Genomic DNA, 21,012 nt, shown 5'->3' with positions numbered 1-21,012 from the left:
AGTATGAAGTGTGGATTTGAAGAAGCCACCTTAACTTCCTTCATGTGATGAAAGAGTAGTTGTGCATGGAATAGTTTGTCAATCGTCTTTTTACCTTTCGAGAGAACATGAATATTTAACTTTTAAAAAGTAAATTTTTTGATTTTTTGATCATTTTTATAAAAATGGGAATTTTTAAAGATTCACATTTTTAACACAAGATTTTTAAAAACAATTTTGATTTATTATTTTCTAGAATCTTTTTAAATGTAAACAGTTAAAAAATGGTACATTTTTCACAAATATTGAATATAAAAATGGTGAACACATTTTAAAATGTTCATATTTTTTTAAATAAAAAACAATTAGAAACAGTCTTTCTCTTAAAAAAACCACACGCTTTGTGTCCGCTCTAAAAAAAAGAATGTTGGTGTTTGGACCATGTAGTATAAAGTTGAGGAAGTCATAGTCATGTCCTTCTATAGCGCCTCCTTTCACTTATCACTATCACCGGGTGAAAGAGAAGTGGTGGATGTGTTTTGAGTAGGATATACAGACGGTGAAATTGTTGTATACAATTTAAAAGTTTAATAACTAATCCAAAAGTTTTTTAGAATTTGCAAAAGATAATAAATGCAAAGGGATTTATAGGATGTTGAATACTTTTAGAGATAACGTTTTATTTTCATTATTTGGGCTTGGCCCAAACAAAACACTTCATGCACACACAAAAAAAATAATACAATACACACGCTCATTCCCTAAAATACATGCACACACGAACTCATCTCACTTCCCTTTCCCGTCTAGTCTCCCTATTGCTTGAAGTCCCAAGTGCTGCTGCTGCTTGCTCGTTTCTCCTCGTCGTTCTCGGGATACAAAGCACTTTATGTCGTGTTCTTCTACCATGGCCATCAAACTATATTTTTTAGACCCAAACGGGCAACCGAACCGTTGCGGTTGTACCCGGTTGGACCGCCGGTTCGTCGATTTGTTGGTGAAAAAAATTCAAGTTATTAAAAATAACCTTAGATCAAATGAGTACACATAATATTGGACGTAATATAAACATAACCAAGCATAATTTATATGTACCCCACAGATTCAAAACAACAGAAAAACATGAATGGTCATTGCCAGTCAACCTTTTTGTATGTGAGAAAAATATGAATGGTTATTAAAATTATGAAGTGCACACGCTCGCAGCTGATGTCATTTATTTTAATTTCTCCCTCCTCAGCCCATGCACATCCAGCAACAACATCGTTCTTTTAATTCATTTCCTTAATGCTGATATATATTTATTCTTTCTCTTTCCTTCCTACTACTCGTACTGCAATCGAAATCTATATTTCTTTCATTTCTTGCTTTATAAGAGCCGAATTTACTCCCTTTAAATTATTCTCTTTCCTTGTGAGTGGAATAATTTCTTTCCTTTCTGCTTATATAAGAGCCGAATTTACTCATTTTAATTCCTTCTCTTTCCTTATGAGTGGAGTAATTTCTTTCCTTTCTTGCTTAGTTTATAAGAGCCGTCTTTACCCCTTTTAATTCCTTCTCTTTCCTTCCTGCTTATATTCCGGGACCCACTCATTGAGGTGGCTCATTGATTTCGAATAATACACAGATATAAATTGGTGGGACGTGATCTAAAGAGGTGAGGTGGGATTTTAATCACATCCATGGGTAGAGCGGTCGGTTGGGTCTTCTCTTACAAGACCTCCGGTTGGGAGTTCGACCCGTGAGACGGTCCTTTTTTTCGATATTATTTTTCTCGGCCATCACTACAGCCCATAGTTAGGACGCCCAGATCCTATTCAATGGGCCGGCAGTCGAGCGGACCTGAAGTGCAGGTGGCCCATGGAAAAATAACGAACGTACGGGCAGTTTATTAGTACCACATCGGATATAAATAAAAAAGTCTCAAAAATTATAATCTAGGAAATTGACGGTGAACCCGACGGAAGCAATGCGTACTTTATTAGTAGGTAAAATTTACGGAAAGATTAGTACCACCTTGGATATAGAAAATAAATATAAACGTGTTGAAGAAAAAACTGAAAGCGTAAATTCAAGGGAAGAAGCGTATTGTGACGGTGAACCCACGGAGTCAATCCGTGCTTTATTATTAGGGAAAGATTACAAGTCGCGATTGCCTGCCGTTTAATTTCGCTCTGGAAAGAGAATTAAAGGACGTGTTTCGGGTCCATACCAACCAACAAAGGACCAAGCCAAGCACGCACGCTTCGACGCCTCCAACACCTAAGAGCAACTCTAGCAGACCCCGCATCCGGCGTGAACCCGCATAATTTCGGTGATTATACGGGCTCGATCCATTATTCTGGCTAGACCAGAGCCTGTATCGGTGTCCGGCATGTAAACATTTTTGCCGCAGCCCGCAAACGCTACCCCCGAACCAGTATAACTGCGGGCTTGCGGGGCAGACGCGGGTCGAAACCCTACCCCCGCAGCCGCGTTTGCCCCCAATTCCCCACCACGCCGGTCGATTTGTCGCCGCCGGCGAGCCTGCGAAAGCCATGGACGACTCGGGGATGAGGCGGAGTGCCGCCGCCGCGCCAGATCTGACGCCGCGTGGAAGCGGGGGGCACGTCGGTGTCTCAACCGCGGTACCCGGCCGCCGTCGGCCTTCGACCGCCGCGAGCTCGAGGACTTCGATCGCGAGCTCGCCCGTCGCCGCCACGCCTCCTCCGGCAACTAGTCCGCGGGGAGCTCATCCGCGGGCGCATCGAGCTCGTGGCTCGTTCCGGTGAAGACGGAGCCGGAGGAGGCGGTGAAGAGGGAGCCGGAGGAGGCCGTGCCCAATGCGCCGCCGCGCCGAGGCATCATCGGGACCGAGGACTACCTCCCCCCGGGACAGGAGGTGCTCCTCGAGCGCTGTCGTCCTCGAGCAGTCGGCGAGGGAGCAGGAGGAGATTAAAGAGCGCACCCGGCGCGAGCTCGAGTACGAGCGGCTCTTCTTCTTGACGGGCGTCATGGCATCGCATGTGCACGCATCGAAGGAGGCTAACCTGCGCGGGATGAAGACGGAGCAGGCGAAGCTCTACGTCGACCTCGACTCCTCCGACTCCGACTGAGTGCCGCCGGTGGGCAGCTACCGCAGGAGCTCCGGTGAGCCTTGTTGTAGTGGTATGGTAGCGTAGGCCCTGTCTAGCTGCGGCGACCTTTAATATGTATGTATGTGCTGTGTACGAACTTATGTGAAGAAGAACCATCTATGTGAGCGAGCTCCGGTGAGCTGTTGCTTAAATTTCTCGCACGAAATAACTTTCTTAAAATATTACGGGTTTGTTTGCGGTTTCTGTTCTGCTGCCGCGTTTTTCAGTTCAGTTTGCAGTTTCTGTTTTGCTGCCGCGTTTTTCAGTAAGCACTCTCATACGAACTATAAACACAATTTACAATTCAGTAAAATGCGAGGTCTGCTAGAGTTGCTCTAAGTAAAAGTGGATACTCCCCTCTGTCCCATAATATAAGATATATATCATTTTGTATACTCTTATATTATGGGCCGAAGGGAGTAGTATTTTCGTGGATTTTTATTCCAAGCACAGTAGTGGATAAACACCAATGTACCCCTACCTAGCGCGACGTTTCGGCTCGCATCAAGACCAAGCATTTGATGTACTATATATTTACCGTGCGCCGTTGCATTTAAAGCATCTCCAACAGCCGCCTAAAAATAGCGCAGCGCTCAAAAAATCGCTAGTTTGGGGCGCGCCGGGGCTATCCGAGCGCTCCAATAGTTCCCGCATAGTCGCGCGCGCGGTTAATTCGGCTCCGCGCGTTGGCGATTTCGGCTCCGCGCGCTGCGTATTTTGGGCGGCGGCTACAGCGCGCGGGGCAAAGGAGAAATACACGCGAGAGACCAACTGCCATCCCGCGCATGCGCTGAAACCTTCGGCCACTCCCACTATCACCCCGCCCCGCGCCGCCGCCGGCGAAATTCGTGCACCTTTATAATCCTAATCTCGATCTATGCCAACTCAACAAGTACCTTCGGAGACACATGTAGAGCACCTTTATAATCACCAGTTACGTTGTGACGTTTGGTAGCACACAAAGTGTTCCTCCGGTATTCGGGAATTGCATAATCTCATAGTCATAGGAACATGTATAAGTCATCAAGAAAGCAATAACAACATACTAAACGATCAAGTGCTAAGCTAACGGAATGAGTCATGTCAATCACATCATTCTCTAATGATGTGATCCCATTGATCAAATGACAACTCATGTCTATGGCTAGGAAACTTAACCATCTTTGATCCAACGAGCTAGTCAAGTAGAGGCATACTAGTGACACTCAGTTTGTCTATGTATTCAAACATGTATTATGTTTCCGGTTAATACAATTCTAGCATGAATAATAAACATTTATCATGATATAAGGAAATAAATAATAACTTTCACTAAAAAAAAGACACATCCGTGACATTTTGGGCCGAACGAATTTTTTTCTGTCATACATATGACACTTCTATGACGATAATTGTGACAAAATCCGGTATCATCATAGATGTGGTGGGCTCCTACTTCTATGATAAAAAATCATGACAGAAAATCGGATTTTCGTCCTGGGCGGGCCGGAGACGCAGCTGCATGACATTCTTTGGGCCGTCCATGACGGAAAAAACCGTGGTAGAAGCGAGGGCGAGGAAAATTTCGGGGAGTTCCCGATTACGGTGGGAGGTCGGGGGCCGAGCGATGCGCATTTCTCTCGTACACGTACACGCGTGTGTGCGAGGCGTTGGCTCTAACTGAACCCGAACGAGGCGTTGGGCTCTAACTGAACCCGAGTGATTGCACTGCAGGCTACGCGTTACTGAACCCGAGCGATCGATCGATGGCTGTTAACTGAACCCGATCGAGCGATTCCTTCGCTACTGCTGCTAACTGAAGCCGATCGATGCTGCCTCTGGATGAACAGTGAGCGTTGCTGGGGGGGGGGGGGTTTGGATGAACAGTTCCTGATGGGGGTGGATGAACAGGACCCCGTGGTGTTGCCTCTGGATGAACAGGACCCCGTGGAGGGCAGGATGAACAGGACTACCCCGTGGAGGGCAGAATGAACAGTAGACGGTGGAGGGCTGGATGAACAGTAGCCCGTGGAGGGGTGGTTGAACAGGAGCCCGTGGAGAGGGCTGGTTGAACAGTAGCCGGTGGAGTAGCGCGTGGTGGAGGCTGGATGAACAGGAGCCCGTGGATGAACAGTCGCAGGTGGAGGCTGGAGGAGGTCGACGGTGGATGAACAGTAGCCTGTGGAGGCGGGAGGGGGTCGACGGTGGAGATGAATAGTGTCCCGTGGAGTCCCGTTTTGCGGTACGCCACACCCCTCCCGATGAATAGGACCCCCGTTTCGACCGTAGCGCTCCAACACAAGTCCGTTTCCTCCGTTTTGCGGTACGCCACACCCCTCCCGATCAACAGGACCCCCGTTTCGACCGTAGGAGGTCCGTTTCCTCCGTTTTACGGTACGCCAGACCCCTCCCATGAACAGGATCCCGTTTCAAACGTGGCCGGTCGAACACAAGGCCGTTTCCTCCGTTCTGCGGTACGCTAGGCCTCGTTTCCATCGGCTGTTCCGTCCAAGCCCTCCCGATGAACACAACGACGCATTCCGTTCCGACCCAGCCGGTTGGCTCCCCATGAACACGACGACGACGCTGTTTCTCCGTTCCGACCCAGCCATGTACACGAGCCCTGGCCGTACGTACGTACGTGGCCGTATTTTCTTTCTTGCACACTGGCCGCTGTACGTACGTGTACATGCTACGTGCGCGCCTCTACTACGACACGTGCGCGCCTCTACATCGACCAGTATATACGTACACGTTCGCGACTAGAATGAAAATGCTACATACGCTTCGACCAGGTGGGTCCCGACTGTCAGGCACTTCCTTGCCTGCGAAAATGTAGCTGGTGGGTACCAGCAGTCAGGGGGGCGAATCATTTTTTTTTGCCCGGACGCACTTCCTTGCATGCGAAGATGTAGCTGGTGGGTCCCAGCAGTCAGGGGGAAACGTTTTTTTTGCGAAATACAGTGGCCCGTCTGGTGGGTCCCAGCCGTCAGGTTGAGGAATCATTATTTTCCGCATAATAAGGAGGCACTTCCTTGCTGCGGCCGTGGACCCAGCCATCAGCCTCTCCACGTACAGTCCACGTCCGATGGAAGTCGTTCCTTGACCATGTTGACCACGCCGCGCCGAGAGCACCAGGGCGGTGGACGACGGCGAGGCCTAGGAAGGGGACAACGGGGAGCCGGGGAAGACGCGGCAGTGGAAGCCCGCGCGGAGAGGAGTACGAGGGTTCACTGGTTCGGCTGCGGTGTGAGGCCGTCGTCGCCGCAGGGCCTGGCCAGCGGTGGGAATAGTAGGGGGCGGTGAGGCCTCCGCGGCAGCACAGCCGACCACGGGAGGCAGGAGCATGCGGCACGACCGGCGCTGCTTTGGGCGGCTGGAGCAAGAAGACCAGAGGTTGAAGAAGCACTACGGCCGTTGGATGGACATCGTACGGTCACTGGAGCTAGAATCGTTCATATTGACTAAAGTTGACAAAGGCCCCCGTCCCAGTCAACTTAGTAGGCCCACAAGTCAGCCTCCCACCATGGTGGGTCCCAGCTAGCAGGGGGAGTATTCATTTTTTTGTGCGTAATAAGGAGGCACTTCCTTGCGTGCGAAGATATAGCTGGTGGGTCCGAGCTGTCAGCGGCGGTAACGTTTTTTTCGCGAAATACAGAGGCCCTTTCGGTGGGTCCCTGATGTCAGGTGGAGGAATCATTATTTTGCGCGTAATAAGGAGGCATTTCCTTGCGTGCGGCCGTGGACCCAGCTGTCGGCCTCTCCACGTACAGTCCACTTCAGATGCATGTCGGTCGTTGACCACGTTGACCAGGCCGCGCCGAGAGCACCAGGGCGGTGGACGACGGCGAGGCCTAGGAAGGGAACGACACGGAGGCAGGGAAGACTCGGCAGTTGTTTCCCACGCGGAGGGGAGTACGACTGTACGAGGGTTTACTGGTTCGTCTGCCGTCGCCGGAGAATAACAGCAGGTGTGGGTGAGTAGAGGGATGGCTAGGCCAGCGATGGGAGTACGGTGGGGCGGTGAGGCCTGCGCAGCAGCAGAGCCGGCCGCGGGGAGGAGGGAGCAGGCAGTCCCGCCGGCGCTTGTTTGAGCGGCTGGAGCAGGAAGAGCAGAGATTGAAGAAGCACGACGGCCGTTGGATGGCCATCCAACAGTCACTGCTTGTGCGTCAACCTTTTTTTAGGAAAGCCTCAAATCTGTGGAAAACAGCATACAACCCATCTGCCATTATTTCTAATAATTTACAGCCCATTTGCTAATTATTAAGGTTTTTTTGGAGCCCATATTCTTTTTGTTAGCATTACAGCCCATATTGTGGCCACGGTTAAAAAATTATACGAAATTTTGCATATTTCGGTGCGGTCCGAACTGTTTTTAATCCCGAAATTTCGACTCACATTCAAACTGATTTTAAAAATAAATGTATATCAATATAAAATCCAACAAATTCTCCACGCATAAAAATTAATGTAATTTAAAATCTCGAAATGAAAAAAAGATATTTGAAACTAATTGCCGGTTTGATGTGTTTTAAAAATGTACAACCCATTTCTCATTACTGATGGGCCATTTTCTCGGCCAGCCGAATGAAAGCTCTCCTCGTCTTGAAAGATTTGCAGCCCAACAGGCCTGACAAAGCGACTTACTTGGCAAATCACAAAAAAACTGGGCTGTGGCCGTGGACCCAGCTGTCAGCCTCTCCACGTACAGTACTCTTCCGATGGAAGTCGTTCCTTGACCACGTTGACCACGCCGCGCGGAGAGCACCACGGCGGTGGACGACGGCGAGGCCTAGGAAGGGGACGACGCGGAGCCGGGGAAGACGCGGCAGTGGAAGCCCGCGCGGAGAGGAGTACGAGGGTTCACTGGTTCGGCTGCGGTGTGAGGCTGCCGTCGCCGCAGGGCCTGGCCAGCGGTGGGAATAGTAGGGGGCGGTGAGGCCTCCGCGGCAGCACAGCCGGCCACGGGAGGCAGGAGCATGCGGCACGACCGGCGCTGCTTTGGGCGGCTGGAGCAAGAAGACCAGAGGTTGAAGAAGCACTACGGCCGTTGGATGGACATCGTACGGTCACTGGAGCTAGAATCGTTCATATTGACTAAAGTTGACAAAGGCCCCCGTCCCAGTCAACTTAGTAGGCCCACAAGTCAGCCTCCCACCATGGTGGGTCCCAGCTAGCAGGGGGAGTATTCATTTTTTTGTGCGTAATAAGGAGGCACTTCCTTGCGTGCGAAGATATAGCTGGTGGGTCCGAGCTGTCAGCGGCGGTAACGTTTTTTTCGCGAAATACAGAGGCCCTTTCGGTGGGTCCCTGATGTCAGGTGGAGGAATCATTATTTTGCGCGTAATAAGGAGGCATTTCCTTGCGTGCGGCCGTGGACCCAGCTGTCGGCCTCTCCACGTACAGTCCACTTCAGATGCATGTCGGTCGTTGACCACGTTGACCAGGCCGCGCCGAGAGCACCAGGGCGGTGGACGACGGCGAGGCCTAGGAAGGGAATGACACGGAGGCAGGGAAGACTCGGCAGTTGTTTCCCACGCGGAGGGGAGTACGACTGTACGAGGGTTTACTGGTTCGTCTGCCGTCGCCGGAGAATAACAGCAGGTGTGGGTGAGTAGAGGGATGGCTAGGCCAGCGATGGGAGTACGGTGGGGCGGTGAGGCCTGCGCGGCAGCAGAGCCGGCCGCGGGGAGGAGGGAGCAGGCAGTCCCGCCGGCGCTTGTTTGAGCGGCTGGAGCAGGAAGAGCAGAGATTGAAGAAGCACGACGGCCGTTGGATGGCCATCCAACAGTCACTGCTTGTGCGTCAACCTTTTTTTAGGAAAGCCTCAAATCTGTGGAAAACAGCATACAGCCCATCTGCCATTATTTCTAATAATTTACAGCCCATTTGCTAATTATTAAGGTTTTTTTGGAGCCCATATTCTTTTTGTTAGCATTACAGCCCATATTGTGGCCACGGTTAAAAAATTATACGAAATTTTGCATATTTCGGTGCGGTCCGAACTGTTTTTAATCCCGAAATTTCGACTCACATTCAAACTGATTTTAAAAATAAATGTATATCAATATAAAATCCAACAAATTCTCCACGCATAAAAATTAATGTAATTTAAAATCTCGAAATGAAAAAAAAGATATTTGAAACTAATTGCCGGTTTGATGTGTTTTAAAAATGTACATCCCATTTCTCATTACTGATGGGCCATTTTCTCGGCCAGCCGAATGAAAGCTCTCCTCGTCTTGAAAGATTTGCAGCCCAACAGGCCTGACAAAGCGACTTACTTGGCAAATCACAAAAAAAACTGGGCTGTGGCCGTGGACCCAGCTGTCAGCCTCTCCACGTACAGTACTCTTCCGATGGAAGTCGTTCCTTGACCACGTTGACCACGCCGCGCGGAGAGCACCACGGCGGTGGACGACGGCGAGGCCTAGGAAGGGGACGACGCGGAGCCGGGGAAGACGCGGCAGTGGAAGCCCGCGCGGAGAGGAGTACGAGGGTTCACTGGTTCGGCTGCGGTGTGAGGCTGCCGTCGCCGCAGGGCCTGGCCAGCGGTGGGAATAGTAGGGGCGGTGAGGCCTCCGCGGCAGCACAGCCGGCCACGGGAGGCAGGAGCATGCGGCACGACCGGCGCTGCTTTGGGCGGCTGGAGCAAGAAGACCAGAGGTTGAAGAAGCACTACGGCCGTTGGATGGACATCGTACGGTCACTGGAGCTAGAATCGTTCATATTGACTAAGTTGACAAAGCCCTTCGTCCCCGTCAACTTAGTAGGCCCACAAGTCAGCCTCCCACCAAGGTGGGTCCCAGCTAGCCGGGGGAGTATTCATTTTTTGTGCGTAATAAGGAGGCACTTCCGGTGGGTCCGAGCTGACAGCGGGGGGAACGTTTTTTTCGCGAAATACGGTGGCCCGTCAGGTGGGTCCCAGCAGTCAGGGGGCAAACGTTTTTTTCGCAAAATACGGTGGCCCGTCCAGTGGGTCCCTGCGGTCAGTTGGAGGAATCATTATTTTCCGCGTAATAAGGAGGCACTTACTTGCTGCGGCCGTGGACCCAGCTGAGACTCTCCACGTACAGTATACTTCCGATGGAAGTCGTTCCTTGACCACGTTGACCTCGCCGCGTTCCGTTGCATGCATGCGTCCATGGGCGTGGTGCGTCCCCACTGTCAGCCTCTCACGTACAGTCATCTTCCGATGACTCTCGGTTGTTGACCACGTTGACCACACCGTGCCGAGCGCACCCAGACTGGAACGACCCGGAGATGGGGAAGACGGGGCATCTTTGCCCATGTGGGAGAAAATACTGGGAGAAAACTCAGTTTACATCGAAAAAGAAAGTGGGAGAAAATTCGGAGACCTGCTGGGTCCACCTGAGGAGGGGAATATGTTGGGAGGAAGGAGATTCAAAGCACGGCAGCCGAGTGAACTAGTTTTTTTACGGACAAGTGAACTAGTTTACATACATAAGCAAATAGCCACTAAAAAAAGCAATCAGGTTAATGGGTTCTTAAAAGAAATATTTCGGACAAAACAGATAATTACGACACATAGGCTAATGCATGAAACACTCAGATGATAAAGGTGCTTATAAACAGATAAAGTACAACATCTAGACCTTCCTGGCACGCTTGATCATGACGCTGCGGCTGTCCGTGTACTCGTCGGTTACGGGAAGCAGACACGCCCTCATGTCCAAGATCTGCCTGTACATGTCGTAGCATGCGTATGCGTCCTTGGCCGCGTAGGTTATGTAGGCTAGATTCAGAGGTACCTCCCACGTGTTCAGGTCGTCTTCTTTCATGTTGGCGTATCAGGGGTCGATGATGGTCTCAGCGAGGTCAACCACGGAGTCCTTCTCCTGCCCGTTGCTGATGATCTTGTATTGCTTCTGGATGTCGACAAGCTTGTTGCACCAGATGGCCGAATCGTCGCGTTCTTCCTTCTCTCCACCGTAGCGAAGGTGCAGTCGGCGCTGCCGATGAAACGGGCGAATGCTCCAGAACCTGGTGCAGCCATAGGACTGAGGCGAGGCAGAGCTTCACCGAGTCCGTATCGTTGGTGTACATCACATTCAACTTGGTGCAGCCATAGGACTGAACGGCGAACTCAAAGGGGAACTCCTTGCTGAAGTCCATATCCAGCAGGCTCACCCCTCGGATCGCCATTGGAGTCTCTTCGAGTGAACGAGTGTGTAGGCGGCGGCAGCAGTTCGTTTTTCAGCTCTTGAGGAACTGGATTCAACAGTAAGCTGAGTGTGTACAGGCGACAACAGTTACTACCCCTCCCTCGTCCGCTGCACGCCCGGCAGAAGATGCACCCTCGGCCACACGTCGGTTCACGAGCGGGTCTGTATTGGTACTGTAATAACAGGAGTTAGTGGTCACTTTACTTAAATTTAATTAGCTTTAATAGAAATTTATACTTAAAACAAGCAATGCATTCGCTCGTTCTATCAGTGCCACAGGATCAACATGCACAACAGTTAGAATTATTATTCTCAGGACGCTCACGATCAGCACATTTGTCGCACTTTCACAAAGATAATACTACCAAGTTTGAACTGTTTGTTATGGTTGTTGTCCTCTGCATCATCATGCCGTGTTTCCCAGCTTGCAAGATTCAGAACCAACAAATAAGATCCAAATAATAAGTACAACAAAGATGCCTACACATCTCATTGATTCCCAGCTTGCAAGATTCAGAACCAACAAATAAGATTCAAATAATAAGTACAACAAAGATGCCCACACATCTCACTAATTCCCAGCTTGCAAGATTCAGAACCAACCCATTAGAGCCTTTTGATAAAGTGAATATCGGGATTAAATCCATCTTGGCTAGCCATGTCATACAATCGAAGAACTTGGCGAATGCTCTTGACCGTCACAACATGTGTAGTTGAGTATTCCTGTCTGCACAGCGCAGATAATAAAGAGCATGATTACTATAATAGTGGCAATAGTGGAAGTCAACCTGCAGCTCCAATCAATGATTCAATTCATGCCACTTTTTCTGCAGTTCGCGTGAAATGAAGCAAATATTGCATCATTCAGCTACGGCTCATCTTGCAAAGGCTAATAAAATGTTGCACGAGATTACCAGCAGAATTTGACGGAGATTTTGGAAACTCCAATCACCATTTTGTGCAGTTCCACCAAAATTGAGAGATGTTGCCCATGTAACATTTTAGTTGAACTGCACAAGACACTCATTCCAAAAAAGTGTTTTGTGCAGTTCACCAAAAGGTCACAATAGCAACAAGGTGAAATGGATATCCCTATCTGCACAAAAATATAGAAAGTAAACAGTTGCTGGTCAATAAGAATATACGAAACATATACAAAATGAAAAGAAGCATCTTAATTATGTTCATGGCAATCACGCAAGGACAGTAGAAATTTTAAAACGTCAGCAATGCTTCATGTTACCAGAAGCATTACGATCAACAATGAGATTCCTCAAATATGGGATTACTTTAATGGTGGCATTGCTTGTTTACCAGACACAGTAAATCAACAGCAGCTAAAGAGTTGGTTTAAGGGCATGGGACCGTGGGGACACCAGGACACTCAGCAGCGTAAAGGAGCAACTTACTTATCATACTGGGGAAAACAGCAGGAGTGCCATTTGTAACACAGTTTAATTGCATCTTATCACTGGAGGCATTAGATTAACAATAACACTGGTTAGACATGTCCCTAAGGTAACAGTGTGATCGCTTCATTTTACATGCGCCCTTACATTAACAACAGCAAAAGGTTGGTATAAGGACATGCGACAGTGGACGCATCAGCACAATGTACCTACAAGGAGGCATAAAGTGGTGATGCCGAGTTTGTTCATGCTATGTGAGGGCAGCAAACCTAATCCTGGAGACCTTGTACTATGTGAGGGCAGCAAATCTAATCCTGGAGACCTTTTACTATGTGAGGGCAGCAAATCTAATCCTGGAGACCTTTTACTATGTGAGGGCAGCAAATCTAATCCTGGAGACCTTTTACTATGTGAGGGCAGCAAATCTAATCCTGAGACCTTTTACTATGTGAGGGCAGCAAATCTAATCCTGAGACCTTTTACTATGTGAGGGCAGCAAATCTAATCCTGGAGACCTTTTACTATGTGATGGCAGCAAATCTAATCCTGGACATACTCTGTTGACTTGTCCACCAGCCGCCACTTTCTATCCTTTTTTCAACCAATAATAGATCTGTTCCTTATCCAGTTTGTACTGCGTTTTCCCATTATTTCCCTTTTCAACCAAGAGACCGGTTGGGTATCCGGTCTCTACTACTTTCACCATATTATTTCCTCTTTGAATCAAGTCCTAGATTCATGCTACAACTTTCCCCCCTTTCTTCGTTGTTTGAACAAAGCCCTAGATTCGAATGCATGAAGTAGCTTTACCTCTAATAATACTAAAAATTTAGGTGGCTTTGGAAGAGCTGATGGGAGTAGAAAAAGATGCACATGCAGACACGTGGGGAGCTGGGGCAGTAGAGCAAGGCCGCTTTCGAAGAACTTATACCTGAGGGTCGCCGGGATGTCGGCGGCGGCAGGTCGGATCTGCGGACAATACGGCAGGGAGGAAGAAGGGTCGGAGGACCTCCCGAGCCGGCGCTGTGTCGGAGAGAACGGCACGGGCAGAGGATCGGGCCCCTCCGGCAGCTGTGGGTTTCCTCCCTCGGCGGCGATGACCGCGTGAACGATGCACCTTTTAGTCCTCTACACACACCGGCCGAAGGGATCCGGCCGGATCTGTGACCAGCGGTGAGCAGAGAGAAAATGTCGCTACCGCTGTCTTGTTTATATCTGGAGAGGATGAGAGAATGAAGAGAGCAACCCTAGTAAAGCAAGCGCTCAGGCCCCTGCGTCCATATATAGTGGAGTGATTATCTTTTTTCTCTCCACAACAAGCGTTTCAATTTGTGTACGTGGCATTAAAGAAAAGAAACTCTCTATTTAAGGTGACTACTGTACGACTCCTACTTACTACTAGTAGTACTACAGTATTGTTCACTTGTGCTCCCCGCCCCTCCATTCATTGAACAACCCCACGGGTGAATAAACATACAGTAAGTACTGTATTTATATAGAACGAACAAGCTCGAACTATTTTCGCGTAGTTAAAAGTTGAGGGCGGGGCTTTTCCCGGGCAGTACGCGCGGCAGTTTTCGGGTAGGCGGTTTGACAGAGAGGCGAGGAGGGTGAGCGAGTGGGGCTGTGCGATTTGACGGCGCGTTACTGCTGGAAAGACTTGTGATATGACCACTCACTATAGTCATGAATTACTGGCGCTCCGACCGGGGTGATGCCCCCTTCCGTTCCGCGCTCTAATCTGGTGCATGACACGTCGACCCGGATGCTGGCTCTCCCACATGTCGGAGTAGTAAGAAGGAGCAAAGAATGATGCGGTATATACTAGTACTATACTAGAGTACTACTCAGGTCGGAGGAGTGCGAACCACGGCAGCCCAGTGAACCAGCAGTGCGAACCACGGTAGCCCAGTGAACCAGCAGTAGAAAACAATGTGGTGATATGGCCATAAAAAACAATGTGCTACGGTCCACACTGTAGCATGTACAGTAACACTCCTCTTTGTTTGGATCCCTGAGTTAGAGCTAGTTTGGGTTGAAATAGCCTCAAATTATCGAAACAAGAGGGGTTAGTTTGAGCTAGTTTGCTCTAACCCAGCTAAAAAAACTAGCCCGGTGGAGAGGTTCTAATTGGGTTAGTTATCCTCGGGCCCACTAAAAGAGAACTAAAAAAATCTCCCCTGCCCGCACCAGATCGCTCCCCCCTCTCGCACGACTCCTCTCTGTTCCCCATAGGGCCGCTCGCCCTCTCTCTCCTCCGGCCGCCCTCTCCTTCCGGCCTCCGCCGCCCTACTCCGGCCGCCCTCTCCCTCCGGCCTTCGAAGGTCGCCCCGCTCCCCCTTCACCAGTCGTTTTTCTCCCTCTGTCGTGCGCGGCGGCGGCGCATCTACCAGGGAGGTCGCGAGAGGGGTGAGTTTGTTCGTTCCTTCTCTGTCTCACGGCCATATCATTGATCTTGCTTGCTCTAGCGCTAATTCTGATTTGGAAAAGTAGATCCTGATCAAACTTGGTATAGATTTGTGGTGCACGCATGGAATTGTTTGATGCTGCTTGAGGAGGTAATAAATCTTTCTAGAGGCCCAAAGATTCAGGTCACCTTTCTAGGTATTTCAATTTCAGGCTTGCATTATTTCTAGAGGCCCAAAGATTCAGTTCACCTTTCTAGGTATTTCAATTTCAGGCTTGCATTATTTCTAGAGGCCCAAAGATTCAGTTCACCTTTCTAGGTATTTCAGTTTCAGGCTTGCATTATTTCTAGAGGCCCAAAGATTCAGTTCACCTTTCTAGGTATTTCACTTTCAGGCTTGCATTATTTCTAGAGGCCCAAAGATTCAGTTCACCTTTCTAGGTATTTCAGTTTCAGGCTTGCATTATTTCTAGAGGCCCAAAGATTCAGTTCACCTTTCTAGGTATTTTAGTTACAGGCTTGCATTATTTCTAGAGGCCCAAAGATTAAGTTCCCAGTCGGCGGCAAGCGGCCCTGCTACCCATGCCGGTGTCGACCTCAACTCGCAAGGGCCGGCGTCGGAGGGGTTCCCGGGGCTTGGGCTCTACAGAGCCTTCCTCCAGAGCGACGATGGCGAGCTCCTCCCTCGGTGCGTGAGGGGCTCCGGGCTCCCTCCCTATCGTGAATGACTTCCGTGATGAGTTAGCTCATTCTTTGTTTCATGAAGTGTTTTTTTATTTTGTGAAGCTTGATTGACGACTTGTATGTTTAAGTGGGATATCTCATTTGTATGGACAAAGTAAAAATTATCATGTTTTGCATGCTTGATTTGTATAGATGGTTCGTTTATGTCAATTGTGAGCGGGAGGAGGCCACAGAAGAGCCGGCCACACCAAGAGGGTGCTTGGATCCAAGGGACTTATTTTAGTCTGACTAAAAATAGTCTCTTTAAGAGGCTAAAGTTCCAAGCACCCCTGACTAAAGAGGGGCTAAAACTAGTCTTGAGACTAAAAAATTTTAGTCAGGGGTACCCCTACTAAAATGTGGATTAGTCCTCTCTCTCCTCATTTAACTCCTCTCCTTTAACACAGGCGAGTTCTGGATTGGAGGGTTTGGAGGATAATAAATGCTCATTAACTTGATTTTAGTCTCTTTAGTATTTGGATCCAAGCATGGGTGAGGCTAGCAAGTTTTAGTCCCACTACTTTTAGTCATGGAACTAAAACGTATCCAAGCACCCTCCAAATCCGGCAGGAAATAGGGTCCAAAGTAGTCAAATGATTGAGATAGAGCATTTATTGTCAATCTAACCCTGCCATCCATACACCTCTTTGGTTTAGAGTTAGTTCAGGGTTAGAATCTAACTCTAACCTCTAACTGAGTTAGAGTTCTCCTCGTCTCGGTTCATCGCCATCATACTTTCCCCATTCCTGTGTTTTCAGTATCCTGCGAATCAAAGAGGCCCTTTTTTTGCGGGAAAAATCAAAGAGGCCCTTAGACTGGTTTCGGTCCGGTCATTTTTTATAAACGTGTTATGTCCAAAATTTAATGAACGTGCTCCGGTTTCCACGAAAATAATCCGGTTTCATGTAGTAATTCATTCATTTATTTATTCTTCTGCGGGGGGTTTGCATGTAATTCGTGAGGTCTGAAATGTAAAGTACCCCGGCATATGCTCCGAGTCGTGCATGCACTACGACCCAGATGCTCTATGTCCCACATGTCGGCGAATGGGAGCACGTGGAAATAGCCTAGGAGTACATATAGGAGGATAAATGCGTGAAATAATATGTACTGTGAAGCGTAGCCGCGGTTCGAAAAGGAGACCTAAAGTGATGACAGCTATAGGTCGCACGCACCCAACTAGTGGTACTAGACATACGACTAATTTTTCCCTCAAAAAAAAGAGGCACGAGTGCTCAGTACTCCTATTCTATAAACACGAGTCCCATCTGACAACAGCGTCCGTGCTACAGCTAGCTCTCCTCCCTCGTTTCTCTCTTCTAATTCTAAACTCGGCCGACGCCCGGTGGGCGGGGTGGGTTTGCTCAACTGCGGCCCCACCTCACAGTGAAAACGTTACGACTGGAATAAAAATGCCATATACTCCTCCGTTCATAAATATAAGCCTTTTTAGATACTATTTCAAATGGAATACAACATACAGATGTATGTAGACATAGTTTAGAGTGTAGATTCACTCATTTTGCTCCGTATGTAGTAGTCACTTGCTGGAATCTTTAGAAAGACTTATATTTGGGAACGGAGGGAGTACTATACTAATAAAACATTAAGGCCACGAGGCGATGCAGTGCTGGTTACAGGAGGCAAGAAGAGATGCATCCATCGACGACGTCCACCTCCTCGACTCAGGGCGCCGGCCCACCGAACGGCGCCTAAGTAGCAGCGGCTTTCGTGGCCAGGTCGACGTGCTTCTGAACAATGGCGTCCAAAGATTCCAGCCGCTGGAAGAAGGCCAACGTCTTTTCCTGCTTGCCTGTAGTGGCCTATGTAGACGATTCCTTAGACGTGAGTGCAGGTCGACGGTTCTTGCAGGTGCGAGGCATTCTTCGTCGCGACCTCCGGCACCTGCAGGGCCACCAGGGCTTGAAAGAGTTCGTCACCATGGAGGCCGATGAGGGTGGCAGGCAATGAGGAGCCTGGGCGCGCGGGCTGGAGCAGTACGGCAAGGTCGTCCGCGCGCTTCTTGACGGCGGTGAACTTGCGGATGGAGTTGACCATCATGTCGTCCATGCGAGAGGCGAAGCCGGCGTCGGCGAGGGCTACGATGCCTGCGGTCGCCAGCACCGTCTGGAAACGCTGCGCGGTGCGGGGCCGCAGGCCGGCGCCTTGGATGATTTGGCACAGCCGACTGCCGCTCGCGTCCATCGCCTCCATAGGTGCTTGTGGCTTCTGGTCACTTGGTCTTGGATTGGAGTGAGCAGTGTTGCGCAGAGACTTGGGAGTAGATGGATTGGAGTGGTGGGGCGCCTTTATTATATGAGAGTCCAAACTGTGTTGCATTCACATCGTGCTGGCTCTATTCTGCTTCTCCAATTAATTCCCTCTGCATGTAATTGAGGATGCATCATTGACCGTTCAACGTCTCGGGAACCGCTACCCTCTCCCTCCTTGGCATTCAAGCACCTATGGACCCGTCGACGACGAGGTGCCTATGGTGACTTCGTAAATTTCAAGATGATAGTGCCGTGCGTGTGTGCGTTCATAGGGGTGAGTGTATGCGCGTGTATATGAGCGCTTGCGTCTGTACTGTGTAAAAAAACGTAAATGCGTGTCAAAAAGAGACTAGTCAGTATACTCAATATTGTGCACCTCGGAGAGGAAAACGATAGAACTAGTACGTATTTATTTACGGTGCAGATTCACTCATTTTGCTCCATATGTACTCCGTCTCGGTGTAGTCTAGTCACTTGTTGAAATCTCTAGAAGGGCAAATACTCCTTTCTGGTTTACAGGGCTATACTAGCAAGTAGTTGTACGTACTAGTACAATAGTGGGCTCACATAGCAATTTTGTCTCATGCAAGAGCCTGGCTATATGCGTGCTCCAATGTTCGCAACTGCAACGTTCGGTTTGCGCTTGGCTCTTCGCCTCTTCGAGAAGACGAACAATGATGTTACTACTACTGCTTCTACAGTGTCGAATCCACTGCTGCATGTCCGTCCACCGCGAGCGGGACGGATAGCTTGTTGTAGAAGTACTACTAAGCAAAAGCCTGTCCTCGTTTGCGAGCAACCGCGCGCATGGGTGAGGGAGAAGGCGTGTAGTAAAATCAAGCTTCTCCTCGTTGTACGAGTTGACGCGACACATCATAGCACTGGCCCCACATGCTTGCCTCTAAACTTGGCTGAAAGACCCGCAGTGTACAATATATTTGCTGCAACCTCTAACATTTACCCACCACAAATTAAAATATATGTGGCCGTATGCATCGTTCTGATGCAGAGGCCGGGGAGTCCCCCCTTTTCGAAAAAAACAAATTAAAATATATATTCCTGTCTTGACCAGATGAGCGTGCAAACTACAATCACCAGGGTGTCAGGTAGGGCCAGAAGACTATTTTAATTTTTTTAAAACTTCGAGACGGCCACATAGCATGGAGCCGACCCCAACGATTTTAAGCTTACAGGCACGGTACACGCTATCCTAGACTACTCTACACATGAAACTGCCACACGAGCGTCCGGGCTGCGCTTGGCTCTTCGCCTCTTCGGGAAGTCGAACAATGATGGAGTACTACTGCACTGGAGGAGTACTACAGTACGCTTCTGGCCATCTGACACCGATTGAACTGCTGCATGTCCACCGCGTGCGGGAGGGAGAGCGTGTAGCGAAAGCTTCTCCTAGTCTTGCCAGCCACCACGCTCATGGGCGAGGGAGGGACGCTCCTGCCTTTGCGTGTATGACAGGTGGGCCCGACAGGTGTGTGGCCAACCTGTCATACAGCCAAAGGCAGGTGCAGTTAAGTCCGCGAGGGAGAGGATAATCAAACTTCTCGTTGATGTACGAGTTGACGCGACACATCAAAGCACTGCACTCGATATATTTCAATAATTTGCGTTTACCGATGCATTAATTACAACGCATGCATGCATGCCGTGACTCTCCTTTTGATACTTGCATGTGTTGATTTAATGCACCTTGAAGTAGTATAAAATATGTGACGGTAAAGCTTTGTAATACCCCGGCCCAAGTCGAGAGATGGTTGTGCACGAGGAGGGCGAGATCATGCAGACCGAACAGGACCCGACGATGGAGCTCTCTAAGGTCTCGATGGACCTCACCGTGCTCCACTGCCCCTTGTGCCTCCGCCCCTTGACGCCTCCAGTGTATGAGGTTCGAATACACCTCGTCCGTTCGGCTGATTGAGCAAGGTGCAGGTTTCTTGATTGATGTGCTGTTCGATTGATTTCTGCAGTGCAAGGGAGGGCACCTGGCCTGCGCGGACTGCCGCGTCGAGCGCCCCGGGAACCAGCGGCAGTGCCAGAAGTGCGAGCGCGGCGGTGGCTTCGACGTGCGGAACACGGCGGTGGACTCCGTCCTTTCGTCGGTGAGGGTGGAGTGCCCGCACGAAGGCTGTGGGCTCTACGTCACTTACCACAAGCTCGCCGATCACCAGAGCGTGTGTCCGCTCGCGCCCTGCAAATGCCCCGTGCCCGTCTGCGGCTACGAAGGCCCACCGCCGGCGCTCTACCACCACATCAGCACCGCGCATCCCATGCCCGTGCACAGGATCCAGTACGGCAAGGTGCTCCAGCTGCAAGTGCCACTGTCGGAGCCACGGCTCTTGCTGTTCGCGGAGGAGGACCGCCGCGCGTTTTTCTTGGTCGGCGGCGTGCTCGACATCGGCGCGCCTATCGCCGTGTCGGTCGTCTGCATCAGAGCGGGGGCGTCCCCACTGCCGCACTACGTGGCCAAGCTGTGGGCGAACGGCCCGCCGGGGGAGCCCAAAGGCACGACCGACGCCGTCAAGGTGGAAATGGAGGTGACAAGCAGCAAGGATCCCGGCGACGTCGACGTGCAGGAGCTGACCTTCTTGACAGTTCCGCCCAAGCTGCTGGCCGGGGCTAAGCTTGTGTCCCTCCACATTCAGATTGACAAGCTCACGTCCTAAATGTTTCTACAGTGCCTTCTGTTTATCTTAGTAATATGCTAATATAGGGATTACCTTGGTCTACTTTAGCTTAAGAAATGGTGGGTTTTGGTGGCGATGCAGCAATTACTTCGACATCAGATCAGTAATTTCCAATAGTCGAACGGATATTTTGTGTCTGTTGGATATAAAGTTCCTTTGGGTAAGAAGTACTACTTGTCATCAAAATGGATAAAAGGAGATGTATGTAGACGTATTTTAGTTCTAGATACGTCCCTTT

At 49.8% G+C, this 21,012-nt stretch overlaps 1 protein-coding gene across 1 annotated transcript; it reads left to right on the top strand.

Annotated features, from left to right (window-relative positions):
• Positions 1 to 19,840: 19,840 nt before the first annotated feature.
• LOC123074234 (putative E3 ubiquitin-protein ligase SINA-like 6) lies at positions 19,841 to 20,753 on the top strand. The gene is made up of 2 exons (XM_044497127.1): positions 19,841 to 19,906; positions 20,058 to 20,753. Exons 1-2 carry the CDS (start codon positions 19,841 to 19,843, stop codon positions 20,751 to 20,753), a joined length of 762 nt encoding a protein of 253 aa, XP_044353062.1.
• Positions 20,754 to 21,012: the final 259 nt, after the last annotated feature.

The sequence above is a fragment of the Triticum aestivum genome, chromosome 3D (genome assembly GCF_018294505.1).
Source record: "Triticum aestivum cultivar Chinese Spring chromosome 3D, IWGSC CS RefSeq v2.1, whole genome shotgun sequence".
Classification (NCBI taxonomy): domain Eukaryota; kingdom Viridiplantae; phylum Streptophyta; class Magnoliopsida; order Poales; family Poaceae; genus Triticum; species Triticum aestivum.
The sequence above is the reverse complement of the archived record's forward strand: the minus strand, read 5'-3'. Positions and strand labels throughout refer to the sequence as shown.

Excerpts from the sequence above, each read along its gene's own strand:
- LOC123074234 (XM_044497127.1), top strand. The coding sequence starts at position 19,841 with ATGGTTGTGCACGAGGAGGGCGAGATCATGCAGACCGAACAGGACCCG. Across the intron at positions 19,907-20,057 it reads CGACGATGGAGCTCTCTAAG|TGCAAGGGAGGGCACCTGGC; the intron begins GTCTCGATGGAC and ends TGATTTCTGCAG.